Raw genomic sequence first — 15,578 nt, 5'->3', positions numbered from 1 at the left:
ACAACTGTCTCATTTCCCCCTGTCCCCTTGACTGTTGTACACTTGACTAAGATGAGTGTCCCCCGTTACATCAAGCACCTCCCAGAGGCCAGCAGCACAAGATCTCCTGCTCTCTCAGTTTCCTCCACCCTGCCTTGTGACCAGCACCCATCGGAGGCCTGGCAGGCGCACAATACCTCAGCGCTGCCCAGATGGCTTGGAGAGAGGCAGCGATAGCCACGACCCCCCCTGCGGCAGACCCAGTGTGCCACTTCAGCCTGGCCCTTCAGAGGTCATCCCTCCCGGGCCTGATGAAAACCAGGCCCAGAGAGGGGAAGATGTTTTGCTTGGGTTACACAGTGAGCTCATGGCAGAGCTGGATTCAGAGTCCCAGACGCAGAGGTATTGGAAAAAGTGAAAACCTAAGAAGACAAACTGCAGCGGCACTGGAGACTCCCAGGGTCCCCTGGCCCAGGCTGTCAATTTCCCCTCTTGTCTGCACAGCCCTCCCTTCCCCCTCCTGCCAAGCTGCCAAAGGGTCCATTTAGCTGGCGACATTGGGCGGGGATATGGGGGTAGGCGGGACCGCTCTGAGCCCAGGGTAATTGCATGTAAGGAGAGCTCCTACAGCCTTTGTTCCTGGAGCAATTGTATGGTTGGGGCTGTGTTCTGAGGTCTGGGCGCTGGGTAGCCCGTGCCCAGAGACCTCACCCTTCCTGTTGGCACCATGGATCTATCAGGAGTCACTGGGGCTCAGGCGGAGCCTCTCTCTCCTCTTCTGACCTAGTGTGCTTGAGGTGAGCGATTCTAGAGAGGCCAAATGCCCTCTGAGTGCCAGGAGTCCAGTGGCTTCAACGTCAGAGACAGGCCCTTCCCTGCGGGTATGCGCTCTGCTGAGCCAACATGAACATCCTAAGGACAAGAATCACAGCAGGCCAGAGGAACTCATGCCTGAGATTCTGGGGGTATCTTTCTGCTCTGTGAATGAGGTATGCTGCTGGGCAGCAAAGGGCAACAGATGTTGAACATTCTGGTGCCCCTGGGGCCTCCTTCCTGGTCCAGCTCTGCTGCTTCCTGGAGTGTCTGCATGTGCACATGTCCCCAGGAGAGAGGCTGGCCCAGGGAGCTCAGGGCATTGTAGAAAAGAGGGCCCAAGCTCAAAACGGGTTTGCTTAACCCATAGAGGGGCTTTGAAGCCATGAGTTACCTTTCCTTCTTGGCCCCACAGGCTGCAGACAGACCAGGAGCCTGGCCCCATTCCTCAGGAAAGCTGGACCCTTGATGGATACACCAGCCCCGCTAGCAGGACTGAGGAAAGCTTCTCCTGCATGGGTAAGTACTCTGGGGAAGACTTTCTACACGGGAGCCACCATCCGGACTCTCCTTATCTCCGAGGGATGGATGTGGCCTGGGCCTAGGGACCCCATTTTTTTCTGTTGTTTTGTGGCAGGGCCTCACTAAAGAGTCCAAGCCGGCCTCAAACCTGTTATATTCTCCAGTGATGGGATTATAGACGGTGCCACCACATCCATCTTGGGTCTATCTCTTTTTTAAAAAAAGGTTATTTTTTGAGGCATGGTCCTACTCTGTAGCCCTGGCTGGACTATGTAGACCAGGTTAGACACCAAGCCAGCCCTAAATTTTTCAAAAATTAGGTGTGTGTGTGTGTGTGTGTGTGTGCGTGCAGGTGTCAGGGCACAGGTGGAGGTCAGAGGACAACTTGTGAGAACCAGCTCTCTCCTTCCATCATATGGGTTCTGGGATTGATCTCAGGTCATCAGCCCTGATAACAAAGTGCCTTCACCTGCTGAGCCGTCTCCCTGGCCCTGCAGTCTGTCTCTTGACAGTGAGATGCTAACCTGTGAACTGCCCTGACAGTTTCCTCCATGCTTGACTCCACTCAGGGTAAAAGCTGTCAAGTCCAGGAGTGCTTCAGGGTCAGGCTAGGAAGGTGGCCGTGAGGGAGGGGTCAACGTCACGTTGGTCCAGGCCTCAGATTGTGAGCATCTCTATGTATGTCACAGGGAGGCCACAATAGAAAGGTGACAGGCTGGGAGAGTGACAGCCAGGTTGTGGTAAAGCCCAGGTCCAACATGAAGGTTCTGGGAGCCCGGGTGGTGGGTGGTCCATAGCCACCTGCCAGGCTGCCTGATACCTGCTTCACTCCCACGCATGTGTCCTTCCCTGTGTCACCCTGTAATCACGGTGTCACCCAGAGCACATACACTGCTAATAAACACAAAGCCCCGAGACTGACCGAGAAGACCCTTGAATTCAAATTCAGTAATATGCCTCTTTTAAGTGCACCCTCGGGTGTTCAGTGTCCCTGGATGAGTGCATGATGAACGAATAACTAGGTGCCTTGTGACCCACTGGCTAGGACCCCCGAGAGTCAGATTCTAAAATCCCCCGTAGCATGTAGGTTTCTGTGTTGATTGATTTCCTGGCAATATTAAAAAATAAAAATAAACCGCAGGATTCAGCAACGTGTGTGCCAAACTGCATATGACAGCACATCGCAGGAGACAAGCTCTCTCTGTCAGTTTCCTGGGCCAGAGGAAACTGGCTCCAGCAAAACAATAAACCTGATTTTGTTTGTGGTACTGAGGATTAAACCTAGGGACCTGTGCATGCCGGACCAATGCTATACCACTGACATTGCCGGTCCATCACGAACTTGCTTTTAGAAGACTCAAGCCTGTCCAGAAGGTCGTCTTAGAGCTTCATCTCTGTGCTCTGCTCCACTGGGCAAAAATGTGAGATTAGCTCCCAGCCAGGCCTTGACTTCATTGGGCAGTGATAGCGTGCCACTGTGTCCTCTCTGTTCCCTGCTGGGCAGGTGGGAAGGTGAACTGGCCCTTTGGAGCCGTCTCTAGAGAGCTCCACAGCAGCGTGATCTTAGAGAGATCGCAGAACCGCCACACTCACTTCCTACAGCAGGGCCTTGCATAGAATGGTCCTGGGGCAGGGCCTGGGCATTTAAAGGATAACCATCTCCTCCCACAACAAATACGCATGCAGTGGAAGCGGAGCAGGGCAGAGGACAGAAGTAAACTGAATTTCACAGGCACTGACAAAGCATCAGAATAGAATGTGGTAACCAGGAAACTATGTGCAGCTCTATTTTTACATTTGCAGTTTTTGTTAGCGTAATGGCTTCCTTATGTGTGCGCCACATTGTTAGGCTAATGATCTCCATCCACCTAGCCAAGCGCTCCTTACTAATTGTGACCCCCTGAGCTGGGAAGAGGACTTTTGCTTTTCATGCCTGCTGCAGGCTGACCCTAGGAAGCCCTTTGATTTGATAGCTTGAAGACCTCCCTCACCAGTCAGATCTGAACATGTCCTCTAGATCCCAGGCTAGGGGATCAGTGTGTGGGTAGGTAGGCAAAAGGCCTTGAACTCTAAAGGTGGGCTTCACACAGAACAATGGGCAGCACCAGCCTCCCCCAAGATACCTAGGGAAGGGGGATCAAGGTTCACGATGCTGCCTGTGTTGTGGTCTTCGCTGGTTGTCATGGTGACAGACACATCTTTGCTGAGGATCCACTGTGCTCTTTGATGGGTTAGATGAGGAGAGATTTAGGATATGCCTTCTCTGTGGGGGACCCAGTGCTTTACTGAGCTTGGAGAAGATGGAGTAGAGACAAAGGGAGGAGACCACAAAGTTTCCGCTCGGCTTTGCCCTTCTACTTCTGAACTCACTCTGGACATGTCGTGAGTCACTCCCTGTGTGTGCTCCACTCAGTCAGCAAGTCCCCAAGGAGCGTTTGCTCCATGCCACACAAACACTGCTAGCGCTGCCCGGGAGGAGGGGGACTTGGATCTGCTGTCAAGGAGCACACAGTGGAGGGGTTCACTCTGCAAACTCTTTCAGAGCATCTGGTGGTGTCCCTGAAGTCCCCGCCCCCCAGTGTCCTGCCCATACCTGTTGACAAAGCAGTTGACTGGCTGTATCAGGCATGCATCATGCGCAAAACATGCTGCAGCAGGGACATGTGGGACATGAGCTCATTGCCACTTCCTCTTCCAGTTGTTGTTGTTGTTGTTGTTGTTCTTCTTCTTCTTCTTCTTCTTCTTCTTCTTCTTCTTCTTCTCCTCCTTCTCCTTCTCCTTCTCCTTCTTCTTCTTCTTCGTCTTCCTCCTCCCCCTTCCTTCCTTCCTTCCTTCCTTCCTTCCTTCCTTCCTTCCTTCCTTCTTTTCTTTTTCTTGTGAGGGGGGGTTTATTGAGACAGGGTTTCTCTGTGTAGTCCTGACTATCCTGGATCTCACTCTGTAGACCAGGCTGGCCTCAAACTCACAGAGTTCCTCCTACCTCTGTCTCCCGAACGCTGGGATTAAAGACATGCATCACCACCTCCAAGCTATTTCCTGGTTATTGATCATATTATTTTAATACCAATATGTGGGAGATGGGGGACTTTTCTTTAAGCTCAGATATTGCCCCTGCCTGTTGGTAGATTCACTGTGTTTGATGAGAAAGGAATCCGGAGTGAGCAGTCTGTTGCTCCTGCCTCCCCTGTGAGCCAGGGTTTCCCTTCCCAGCTGAGCAGAAGCCACCAGTCTTTCCCTGCTCTTCTCATAAGCATGGGGGAGGTGCAGGGTCCTAGGAGGGGTAGAGAAGGAGAATGCCAAAGAGTTCTCTCTGCCTTCTAACCACTCTGCCTGGAATAGAGTCCAAGCGAGCACTCTTGATAATCTTTATATAGCAGGAAGAAATTTTCCCATAATGTCTTGCCACCATGCTGGGGTGTTGGGGATGGCCTTCATATGTGCCAAAGACTGTCCACAGCCAGCTGTTCCTTCTGCTTTTGCCCTGGGGGCAAACGTGTAAGCCTCCAGTCCACAGGTGCTTGTTTGCCTTCCCTGACTATCCCAGGGTCCACCTGGCTCTTCCAGGGACAACTTGGCTTTGGGCTCATACTCAACACTGGCTCTCTCTGCAAGGCCGTCATCAGATCTTAATTTGAACAGGCAAGGAAAGCAGGGCTTGACTCTGCCACATGCCCACATTTCCGGGATCAGAAAGGGTTGCCTTGAGGTTTACATGGATTCCTCAATTACTTCCACTTTGTGGCGTGTTTGAATGAGTGCTAAGTGGACACACACTGAAGGGAGCTTCTCTCTCGTAGAAACACGTGTCACTGGGGAACCAGCTAGAGACTCCGCTCTGCCTCCTTCTCATATGAGGGTTGATAAAAACATAGACCAGGAGGGGGCTATGCAGTTGGCCTCCTGCTGGGAGGTTTTACTTGTCAGTCAGTGTCTTTTCCCTTGGTGAGCAGACTCTGTCTTAAAGCCACAAGTCCACTGTGGATTGGGGTATAGGGTGCTCATTCTAAGAAGAGTGGTCTATCTGATGTGACTTAGTCTGGGGCAAGAGTGAGGTAGGAGCGCTGTGCCCTCTGGGAGAGCGTGACGAGAGTGTTCTGAGCTCATTGCTGCAGCACAGAGGCAAGAGCAAAGACCCAAGAACACAGTGAGTGAAAGCTCCAACAGACCTTTGGTTCCTCGACCCTGGCCTCATTTTCCCTGAGGAGGGATCACCCTAATGCTCACGATTGATGGCGAGTCAGCAGATGGACTGAAACCAGCACCAGTGCCTCCCAATTCCCCAAATCCAAAACGATAAAGATGGCCACCATTTATTAAAGCCTACTATGTGTAAGCACACACTAGGTGCTTCTTACACAAAGTCCGTTGTGAACACAGCGTGGCTCGTCAACCATGGTCTCACCCTTGTTAGAAAGGAAACACCCGAGGCCCTGAGAGGAGGCTCTGACACCTGTCTCAAGACCCGCAGCTCCAGGCCGTGCCAGGATTCGGACCCTGCTTGTCTGTAGGTCACACGCCCTTCTCTCATCCCCTGGCCTTTCTGTCTGCCGCCAGGACTCACTGTGGTGACTGCACACCGTCCAAGCTCAGCCCAGTTGCCGTAGACACCCCCCCCCCAAGTGACAGGGAAGAAAATGGGATCATGAGCCCCAGCACCTTGTCGCCATCTCCCTCCATCCTAGCAGGCCCCGGGATGTCACATGGCACTGCTGTCACTCCAGACCCATGTCATTTCATGCTGAGTTCACACCGCTGTGTTCCCTGTCCTCTGGGGACTTCCAGGCCAGGATAAGCCTGATGTCCCAGCCATCCGTGGAAAGAGACATGCAGACAATTGACCAGAAAATAGAGCAAGTACAGAGTGGATGATAGTCAGTGTGCTCCGGGGCTGTGTCCCTAATGGGGCAGAGGAGGCTGCAGTGTGGGCAGAGCTCAGAAGACCCTTTTCACATAAACCCCACGGCCATCTGGGACCAATAGGCTTCCCAGGAGTTGGGGTGGGAGGGCATAACACTTGTAGCAGCAGCTGCCACTTATTGTGGCTTTCTGTAAACCAGGCATTGCTGTAAGCATATTTAATCCTTCCAACAACTGCATGAGAGCTGGAGCCTGGCTCCACAGCTGGCCCCTCGGGTCCCCGCTCTCTGGTTGCTCGGCGAAGACAATCTCTCTGAGCCTCTGTTACCTTGGTTGTAACTGGGGGTAATAAATGACTTGGTTGCAGCTGGGCATAGTGGCTTCACACTTGTAATTTCAGGGCTTTGGTGGTCCACGCAGGAAGATCGGGAGTTCAAGGTCATCCTTGCCTCCAGCATGAGTTCAAGACCAGCAGGGGCTATGTGAGACCATATTTTTTTAAAATAGTATTAAATAAATGAATGAACAAATAAATAAACCTTCCCCTAGAGGTTTGTGGGAATTAAGTGCTTCAATATAGGAAAAATACATAGGAGAGAGCCTGACGCATACTAATTATTTAATACATGCCCAGTATTGTTTGTTATCAAGCAAAAGGCTGTCCTCATCACCCCTCCTTACAGATGGGAAAACTGTAGTACAGAGCAGTTAAATGATTCGCCCAACTTGGTCCATTCAGGATTTGAACTCAGGCAGTCTTGGGTGGGCATACCCTTAGCCATATATGCTATGACCTTGGGGAAGAAGAAGAAGACATGTGGAGTCCAGAGAGGGGGCAGTGCCTGAGGGAGAAGCAGTGAGATGGCCAACATGAAGAGGCTAGAGAAGGGAGGTCATCCGAGGTATCCTGCCAGAGGGGATTGAAATAGAAAGAGAAAGATCTGGATTCCGCTGCCTTGGAGGGGGAGCGGGGAGCGAGAAGACTGAGTGACTCCTCCTGACAGCATTTGGCTGGCAATGAGATTTATCTCCAGAGTAAATTGAACCCAGTAGGAACAATTTTAGCAAATAATCAAGAACTGCAGAGGCGGGGCAGCCTGAAGTCCCCTTTCCCATTGTTGCCCTGGGCCAGGCCCTCCCCACATCCCCCCTGCTAGAGGTGTGTGAGGGGCCCTACACAGTGTTTGCCACTTTGAGTTTTCCAAATACAACACGTAGCGTTGAGAATGCCTAGTTTCCCTGTCTTCTCCGCACTAAGAAAACCAAGGCCTCTGCCTGCCCAACCCCAGAAGGACGTCATAGTCAACATCAACCTTTTCATTAAACACTTACTATGTGCCAGGTGCATTTTAGAAGTTTGACCAAAATAGGCAAAAGCTTCCGTCCCTGTGGGGTTCACGATGCAGTTGGGGGCTGTTCAGCACTCAGCAGTACAGGGTCCACAGAGCATCCTGGAGATGCTTCAGCTCTGGCTTGTGTGTGTCCTGTCCCAGAGATGAGAGGCAGAGCTCCAGCCTCATGACTTCCCTGAAATGACAAGCAACAGTAGTGCCACACAGTTCCAGGTTACAGCCCATCATGGCGGAGAAGTTGAGCCATGGCGGAGCGGGGAGCCGTTCCCGGAGAGCAGTGAATGCATACACACTTGTGCTCGGCCCTCCCTTCTAGCTACCTATACAGTCCAGGATCTCCTGCCCAAGAATCAGTCCCGCCCACAATGAAGATGGGTCTGCTCTTACCCCGTGGGTGTGTCCAGAGGCCCGTCTCCCAGGTGAATCTAACTTTTGGTCAAGTTGACGACACCTCAAGCAGTCTAGGGCCATGCCCCTCTGTCTGGAGTCCTTGATGCTGGGAAGATGAGTAGCAAATAGATGAGCTAGTGATAGCCCCCCACCTCTGTGCTTTCCCTGGGAGTGACACCCGATTGGTGAAATTATTAAGGCCACTCCACATAGTTAAAAGGGAGATTTATTTTGTGGGGTAACTTACAAGTGAATGGATAGTTTACAGAGTCTGGAAAGGCGTGGCAGTCTGGTGGTGTTCTCTGGAGAACTCTGCTCGGTCTACCTCTAGTGCCCAGGGTCAGGGAACCAAGAGAGCTGGCACATCTGGATCTCTTGAGTCTTCAGGGCCCTCTCTTGGCCCCGCCTTGTAGGCGTGACAGTTACCGAAGCCTCAATGAGGGTTGGAACTTCCAGATCAAGGTTGGAATGGCTACCCACTGCACACCCCTGTCCTCATCCCCGGATCCTGCCTCCCTTGGACTTGGCTTCATCCTGATGGCTGTAGGGAGATTCGCTCTCTAACTGTAGACAACTGCTTCAGCTTTCTTTTCTAGAAACCCCAGTCCCTTGTTTAACTATTATGGGCCAGTGAACCATGGGGAAGGTCTGAGCATAAGAGATGGCCTGATTCTTAGGAATCTCCCCAGACAGGCCTCTGTCTTGCCCAGCAAAGTCTGCGCAGCCTCCTTAGTATTCTCTACTGTGATCTTTCTGGAAATCCCAACGTAGGTAAAGACCTGCAGGTGCTTTGTCCCAAGGAGTCAAAGCTGTGTTTGTCTCAGTACCTCACAGAAGCTGCAACAGATCCTCCCACATCCCACATGGCCCCTTTGGCAAGAGGATTAGAGCTCATTGCTCTGCCCCTCAGGGCTACTTAGTAGACTTACACAGAAGGCGCTCCAGGACGAGCACTTGAAGAGTGAGGCAACAGACACAGGAGTCACGGACAGTAGGCACTGTTTTCCATCCTGTGTGTCACCCTGAGGGGCAGGAGTCCCAGACTTCAGAGGAAACTAAGGTAGGACCAGTGAGTTCCATGTCTCTCATCGCAGAGCAGGCAAAGCCCTGGGAACAGGAAAACGTCAAGAAATAGCTGACTATACCTTCTGTTTTATTTTTTTGGTTTTTTGTTTGTTTTGGTTTTTTGTTTGTTTGTTTTTGTTTTGAGACAGGGTCTCAATACGTAGCACTGGCTAGCCTGGAACTTGCTATGTAGATAGACCAGGAGGCTGTCCTGGAACTCACAAGAGACCTGCCTGCCTCTGACTCCCAAGTGTTGGAATTAAAAGACACAAGCCACCACACCAGGCTGTACTTTATTCTAAGGATTTCACTGATACAAAAAGAGGGTGTTCTGCAGTGTAAATGGGGGGTCAAAGAGCTAAGGGAACTTCCAAGAAGAATTCAGCCTCCGTGGAGCTGGAGCAGGGAGTGTGGAGCCTGAGACACCACACTAAACAGGTCCAGCCAGGAGCAGGATGCTGTGAGCTCACTGCATCCTTCCTGCTGTAGAGGCTGGGTTCGTGTGGAGGCAGGAGGAAGCAGCAGGCTACCCGGGGATAAAACAGGACTCCGAGAAGGTGAAGTTCTCATCTCGGCTCTGAAAGCCCCGCCCACTGCACCGAGAACTATTTCTAGGATTTGCAGAGCTATTTTCCTGTGCCAAGTAATTGCCAGTGATACCGGTTAAAAATAATTGAAATATGAATCCCTCTGTTGAATGCTGTGTCTTATTGAGAAACCTAACAAAAACTCTGATAAAGCTCAGAGGTGTCAGTGGGCCAGTGAGAGCAGCCACAGAGTGAGAGTGTCTTCTCTTGGGACGGTGCTTGCTCAGGTGTCTCTGGGCCACGTCTTGTTAAGGTGGGTTGCGGTTTTTTTATTCATACAGTTATCTTTAACTGTTGAAGCTCCGGAACTTCCTTATGAAACTGATGGACGTTATGTCTCAGAGACAAATGGCCAACATCTGGGCATGTGGCCGATATTTGGTGACTCGGTCTACTGACCTCCTAAATCTGGTCTGTGGATACAGATCACAAAGTTATTTCTGTGGTAGGATGTCATCAGTTGGGTTGGCAAGACAGCCTCGGCTGTGGGCCTTGTGTTTTCACTCTGTGTGGGGGTTTACTTGGCCCTCGGTGAAGCAATAGGGCTTATTACAAATAGGTCAGTTATTTCCTGAGGGAAAATGTTGTATAAGACTATCTCAGAGGTCCCATGTAACCTTGTGATTCAGCAGTGTGAGACACGGCATGTGTCTGCTTTGACTCTGGGTTAGACCATAAAAAAAAGGATACATGGTCATGCAAGTAGTTTGCTGGTTCGTAGTGAATATGTTCTCTCTCTCTCTCTCTCTCTCTCTCTCTCTCTCTCTCTCTCTCTCTCTCTCTCTCCTCTCCTCTCCTCTCCTCTCCTCTCCTCTCCTCTCCTCTCCTCTCCTCTCCCTTTGCTTGCCTGAAGTTTCCTGTCTCATGCCCATAGTTTCCACGACAACCAATCTAGGCTGGTCTTAGTCTATGGACCGTGTAATCTGGGCGATACAGAGCTCATCTGAGGCTCAGTGTGCAAGAACCATTGTATCTGTGTGTATGGGACAGTTGCCATAGTAATATATAGGGCACATAATATACACGTGGAAACATCTGGACTTCGTGTTGACCAGAGAAGCAAGGGGATGTGGTTTTCACTGGTACAATTTCAGAAAGAGTGCCCTAGATTAGGTATTTCTTCCTGCTTTTCCCTGCTGGAAGTCCTAAGAGCAGGGGAAGAGGAGATTCCATACCCTCTCACCTACCTAATTTACAGGACCAGTGGAGGTGCAGAGAAAACAGGCATCTAATGCCATGTAGCAAGTCCAGAAGAGAACCCAGGACCTCCAAGATGTGAGATTAGGGTAAACCCCAATCTCAAGCTTGTGGAGGCTGTTAGGGTCACTGGAATTGAGAAGGACAGAATTCATAAAGCTGAGGCAAGAAAGAGGCTAGCTGTACTGTGCGTCACTTCCTCTGTCCACGGGATGGTTCCCCCCCCAACCCCTGCCCCCGCCCACCCACCCACACTCTTCTCTCCCTGGATGCAGTGGGCCAGTCTTAACCGTGACCATGAGCCTAAATCCACTTTAACCTCTGGGGCAGCAAGTGTAGGGTTACAGGATCTCATCAACAGGACCGTGGGATTTCATGTTAAGGAGGCTCCATGCTTCTTGGAACAGTATGCAGCATGAAGCAGCTCTCCAGCTTCAGCTACAGTGGCTGAAGGATGTTGTGGAAGGTTGTAGGACCCTAACCGAGTGGCACTCAAAGTCTCATTATCTTGGGTACCCCCAGTATGGTCTTGGGCAAGTTTCTTTCTCCACTAAATGAAGACAGTGGTACTCCCTGACTCATAGAGTTTATGAAATAAGGTAGATAATGTGTGTAAGAGGGCCCCTGGTACCCGGTTCCTGTGGGATCACCTGTCCTCAGTTCAGCAAGCCTCAGTACGTCATCACTGTCTGCCTTACGTAGGAGGCTTTCAATTCAGTGGTGGCAGAGGGTCCCGCCCCGGGATGCAAGTAAGCAGACTATGACTCCGTAGCCCTTGACTACAGTCAGCGGGCAGGAAAGGCACAAAGTTGGGTGGGGCGGTCAAAGAAGGCTGAGCAAGGAGGCCTTGCAAGAGGTATTGGACCTGAACACATATAGAGAAAGGCCAGGCAAAGCGGAGGTGCAGGGGTGGCTTAGACCTGGACAGAGGCAAGGAGGAAAGCGAAGGGCCAGGAGGTGATGCCAGAGCTGTGAAGGGCTTGTGTCCTGGTCAGCACAGGCCTGTGTGGCAGCCAGGCCCCAGAGGGTGGGGGGCTCCTTACCTGCAAGGCCACCCAGACCACCACGTTAGGGATCCTCTTCCTGCAGATCACAGAGCTGTAGCTAATGCCTGCAGATCCTGAGCCCACGCCTCCCACCTCCAGGACAGCCCTCTGAGAACGAGCCGCCAGGAAGAAAGGTCCCATGCTCAGGCGTGGGGTCCAGAACACCCGGCAAGAACAAGGAACAGCAGCCCAGCCCTGAGCTAGACTCTGCTGGCCCCAGACATTCTAGCCTTGGGGATCCTGAGGAGCCTGTGGCTGGAGGAGGGGCCTGTCCTCTGCCCTTACACACCAGATCTGGAGCAGGCTCTCTTGAACAGCCCTTAACTCCTGTTACCTCAGGTTCTACAGACCCCTGGAAGAGGGTCAGTGCCTCCCTAGACTCAAGGAGATGTCTAGCTGGCTTCAGATCCTGTCTCCTCGTGTGACCGGAAATGACTTGGTCTTCTTCTCCAGGCCTCCCCGCTCCTTTCTGTACCATCCCTGCCCTGTCAGAGCTCAGAGGAGGGGAAGGCCATGCCAGGAGTTCTAAGGAATGCGTGCTGCAGCTTAGGGTTGATCCACATTTCTGTCCTCTTGGGACTGGGGCAGGGGCAGAGTGGGGGTTGACTGAGGTCTAGAACCCTGGTTCTATTACCAGCTTTCAGCTTGCCAAGCCTCATTTTTGTCTAGTAGGCAGGCAGCAGACCAATCTAGGAGGACTTCCTGGAGGTATAAGCATGCTGGGGCGTTGTGTGACATCACTGTGTCCATTATTGAATTTTCTTGTCCACACCGGAGTAAATGGTGAACTCTAGTCCTTGTTTAGTACTAATGCGTGTGCCAGACAGGCTGGGCTGTGAGAATATCTCGGACACGCTTGCCCCTTTCTCTCAGAAGGGCAGGAAATCTCCCCCATACCTCTGAACGCAGCAGCAGTTTGGGGGCATGAGGTAGTCTTTCAGCGAGATGTCCCAAGGTCATCCCCCGAAGATATGGCTTTTCCTGCGAAGGGGACAAGGACAGAGCCTCCTGTCCTAAGGCTACAGAGAAGCGAGAAAAGATGTGGCTGGGCCGCCATCCCAGAGGCCTGGCTTCCACTCCACACTCCAGCTGTGCTGTCTCTCACCACAGGGTACTGAGAGGTCACCCCTGTTTACAGGCCCCACACATCTGTTCTGAGTCACGCATTCATTCATTTCGTTAGTCGTCATTCACCAACTATCCCTGAGAGCCCACTGTGCGCACAGGACTTTGATGGCCTTTGAGGACAAGTCCAACCAGAAAAATGGATTCTTGAGAAACACAAATAAACGCGTGATGAATGATGGCTACAGATGTGAGGAAATCCTTACAGAGGCTGCAGTGAACTGTGGGGAGAGTCGGGGTGCCATCCATAAAGGAGAAGCATTCTCCTTCACCAGGGGTTGAGGAGAGCCAGGTTTGATGGCACGTGGGTAATTTCAGCGTTCAGAAAAGACTAAGGCATGAGGACAGTAAGTTCAAGGCTAGCCTGGTGAGAGCCTGTCTTAACAATCCCAGCACATTGAGGGGCGGGGACCGCAGAGAGAGACAGGAGGATCTCTGAGTTTGAGGCCAGCCTGGTCTACAAATCAAGTTCCAGGACAAAAAAAAATAAACAGAGAGAGACAGAGAGACAGATTCCTATCCAAGAGTTGTACTGGCCAAAAACCTTGGGGAAATATCCTTGATCACTCTCTCTCCTACACACCCACATTTAGCCAAAGAGCAAATTTCTAATGGCTCCAAAGTGTACCATGGCTGACCACTTCTCATGACCGCCATCCCCAGCACCATCATCTTTCAGCTGGATTCACCACTTCAGCCAATGACCCCAACAATTTGCCTCCACATAAGACTCAAAGTGATCTTTTCCAAGGGGAAGCCAGGTCTCTCCCTGGCCTACAGTGCTATTCTGCATGACAAGTCCTTATATGAAGACCTCGGAGGCCCCCATGCCCCGCCTCCCACCATACCTCTCACTCTCTTTCTGCAGCATTCCTTCCTTTCCTGGCCGAGCTCTTATCTCCCTTGCTGTCTTTGCAACACATCAGGAATTTCTTATTTCCATTTTTCTTTCTCCTTAGCATTTTTTATATTGATTTTGTGTGTGTGTCTGTAGGAGCCCAGAGGATAACTTTCAGGAGTCAGTTCTGTCACGTGAATGCTGGGAATGGAACCCCGGTCGTCAGGCTTAGGGCCAGGTGCGCTTACCCACTGAACTATCTTGCTGGCCCCTCCTTAGTGCTTTTAAGTGGCTGGTATCTCTGGCTAATTTTCTGTCTTGCCCATATGAACATAAACTCCACAAGGACAAGAGTTTTTAGTTTTGTGATCCGAAAATCCCCCAGCAGCTAGCCCAGCTGACCCGAACCAGCATGAGCATTGGGGATGGGCTTTCTAGAGACTTGTTGTTTAAACATCAGCTATTTCCACAGTCTCTAGCCTGGCCTTGCCCACATTCTGTCATCCCCAATGAGGGACTGAGTGACATAGAAAAATGACCTGGTAGAAGGAAGTTAGGAGCAATAGATTTTACAGAGACGGGTTGTCGGAATCTTCCTGGGAAGTGACAAGCAGGCACTTCACAGGAGGATGAGCCCAGAAAGCCTTAAAGAAAGAGCTTGTCACTCTTTGGGGTTGACAGCACCCCCAGCCCTAGCCCAGGATGGATAGGCTAGGCTTGCAGTCACGTGGTTGCGTTTCCAGTCCTTGATCTCCAGATCCTAACTGTGGGCACAGAAACAAGTACCACCTGTCCCCGAACTCTGTCCTGTGCTGGGTGGGGAGCAAAGTGTGGGCTCCTTTGCCCACTCCTGTCTCCCTCACACTCCCTTCGTCCAAGGTCACCTTTCAAGGTCATCAGGGCAGGACCAGTCTAGCTCACGTGTCTACCTTCTTCTCTCTTCCCTCCAGCTCCACTAACATTAGCCCAACTGGCAGAGCCCCAGACCATCGCCCCCTCACCCTGGGTTACAGCATTTCTAGTCACAGGGGTGTGAGAATGTCAAGTCCCACAGCATGCCTGTCCCTGGCCCTAGGCCTACATCTTCATTCCTCAAATTGCTTCAAGATAATAGTCAACAGATATGGTCAAATTACACAGCCCATTTCCACTACAGAAACTGGCAGAAATGGAGTATCGAGCTTGTTTTAGGAGACCGAGGGACTGAAGAAGATACAGATGCTTCCAAACCAGCCTCTTTTCCCACCTCCCCAGGAACTGACGGGGAACCAGTCCTCACATAAGGTTACTGACATCACAGCACCCTCCTCCATCTGCCCAGCCCATTAATGATCGTTGGTCCCAATGCAATGAACACTTGAGCCCTGGCGTTTTTTGCAGGGTAGCAAAGGGGGGAAATGACTGAATAGGAGGGGCTCAGGGTTGATCCTGGGGATAGTATGACATGGCAGAACCCCCTCTTTTGAGGAATCGCTGTAGGAAAGGCTCTGTACATATCGGCTTTATCGACGGATGCCAGAATGGCTGTTGCCACGGCAGCAGAGCATTTGCACTCCAGGAGAGAATGGTTGGGAAATTCAGGGGATGTGAAAAGAATAAAAAGGGCGAGATGGAGGTAGAGGTGGTATTAGAGAGCCTTGGAGTATTCCAAGATGCCAAGATAGTGTTTAAAGGGACCACCACCCGGCCATGGCAAGACCCTTTCAAGACAGGAGGAGGACTGGCAGTGAGTTAATTCATGACATTGTGCATAGATAGTATTTTACATCTCAGGAACTGACAGGTGATGTGCTGGGAGGTGAGTGGG

The 15,578-nt window shown here is 51.5% G+C and overlaps 1 protein-coding gene and 1 long non-coding RNA gene across 4 annotated transcripts in view; one reads left to right on the top strand and one right to left on the bottom strand.

The window, feature by feature from the left end:
- Nav1 (neuron navigator 1) overlaps nt 1-15,578 on the top strand; it is a 258,871-nt gene that overhangs the window by 87,180 nt on the left and 156,113 nt on the right. For all 3 annotated transcript variants that reach the window (XM_042258202.2, XM_076547497.1, XM_016000991.3), the window contains exon 3: nt 1,208-1,311. In XM_042258202.2, the coding sequence (XP_042114136.1) occupies nt 1,208-1,311 (104 nt within the window). The remainder of the gene's footprint in view (nt 1-1,207; nt 1,312-15,578) is intronic.
- LOC121821268 (uncharacterized) lies at nt 6,775-11,536 on the bottom strand. Its single transcript, XR_013043289.1, has 5 exons — nt 8,843-11,536; nt 8,161-8,319; nt 7,911-8,019; nt 7,504-7,698; nt 6,775-7,078 (listed from the first exon to the last, which is right to left on the bottom strand). It is a non-coding gene; the product is annotated as an uncharacterized LOC121821268 (long non-coding RNA).

Source organism: Peromyscus maniculatus, chromosome 11 (genome assembly GCF_049852395.1).
Source record: "Peromyscus maniculatus bairdii isolate BWxNUB_F1_BW_parent chromosome 11, HU_Pman_BW_mat_3.1, whole genome shotgun sequence".
Classification (NCBI taxonomy): domain Eukaryota; kingdom Metazoa; phylum Chordata; class Mammalia; order Rodentia; family Cricetidae; genus Peromyscus; species Peromyscus maniculatus.
Note: the sequence above shows the minus strand (reverse complement) of the source record. Positions and strands in the feature narration are given on the sequence as shown.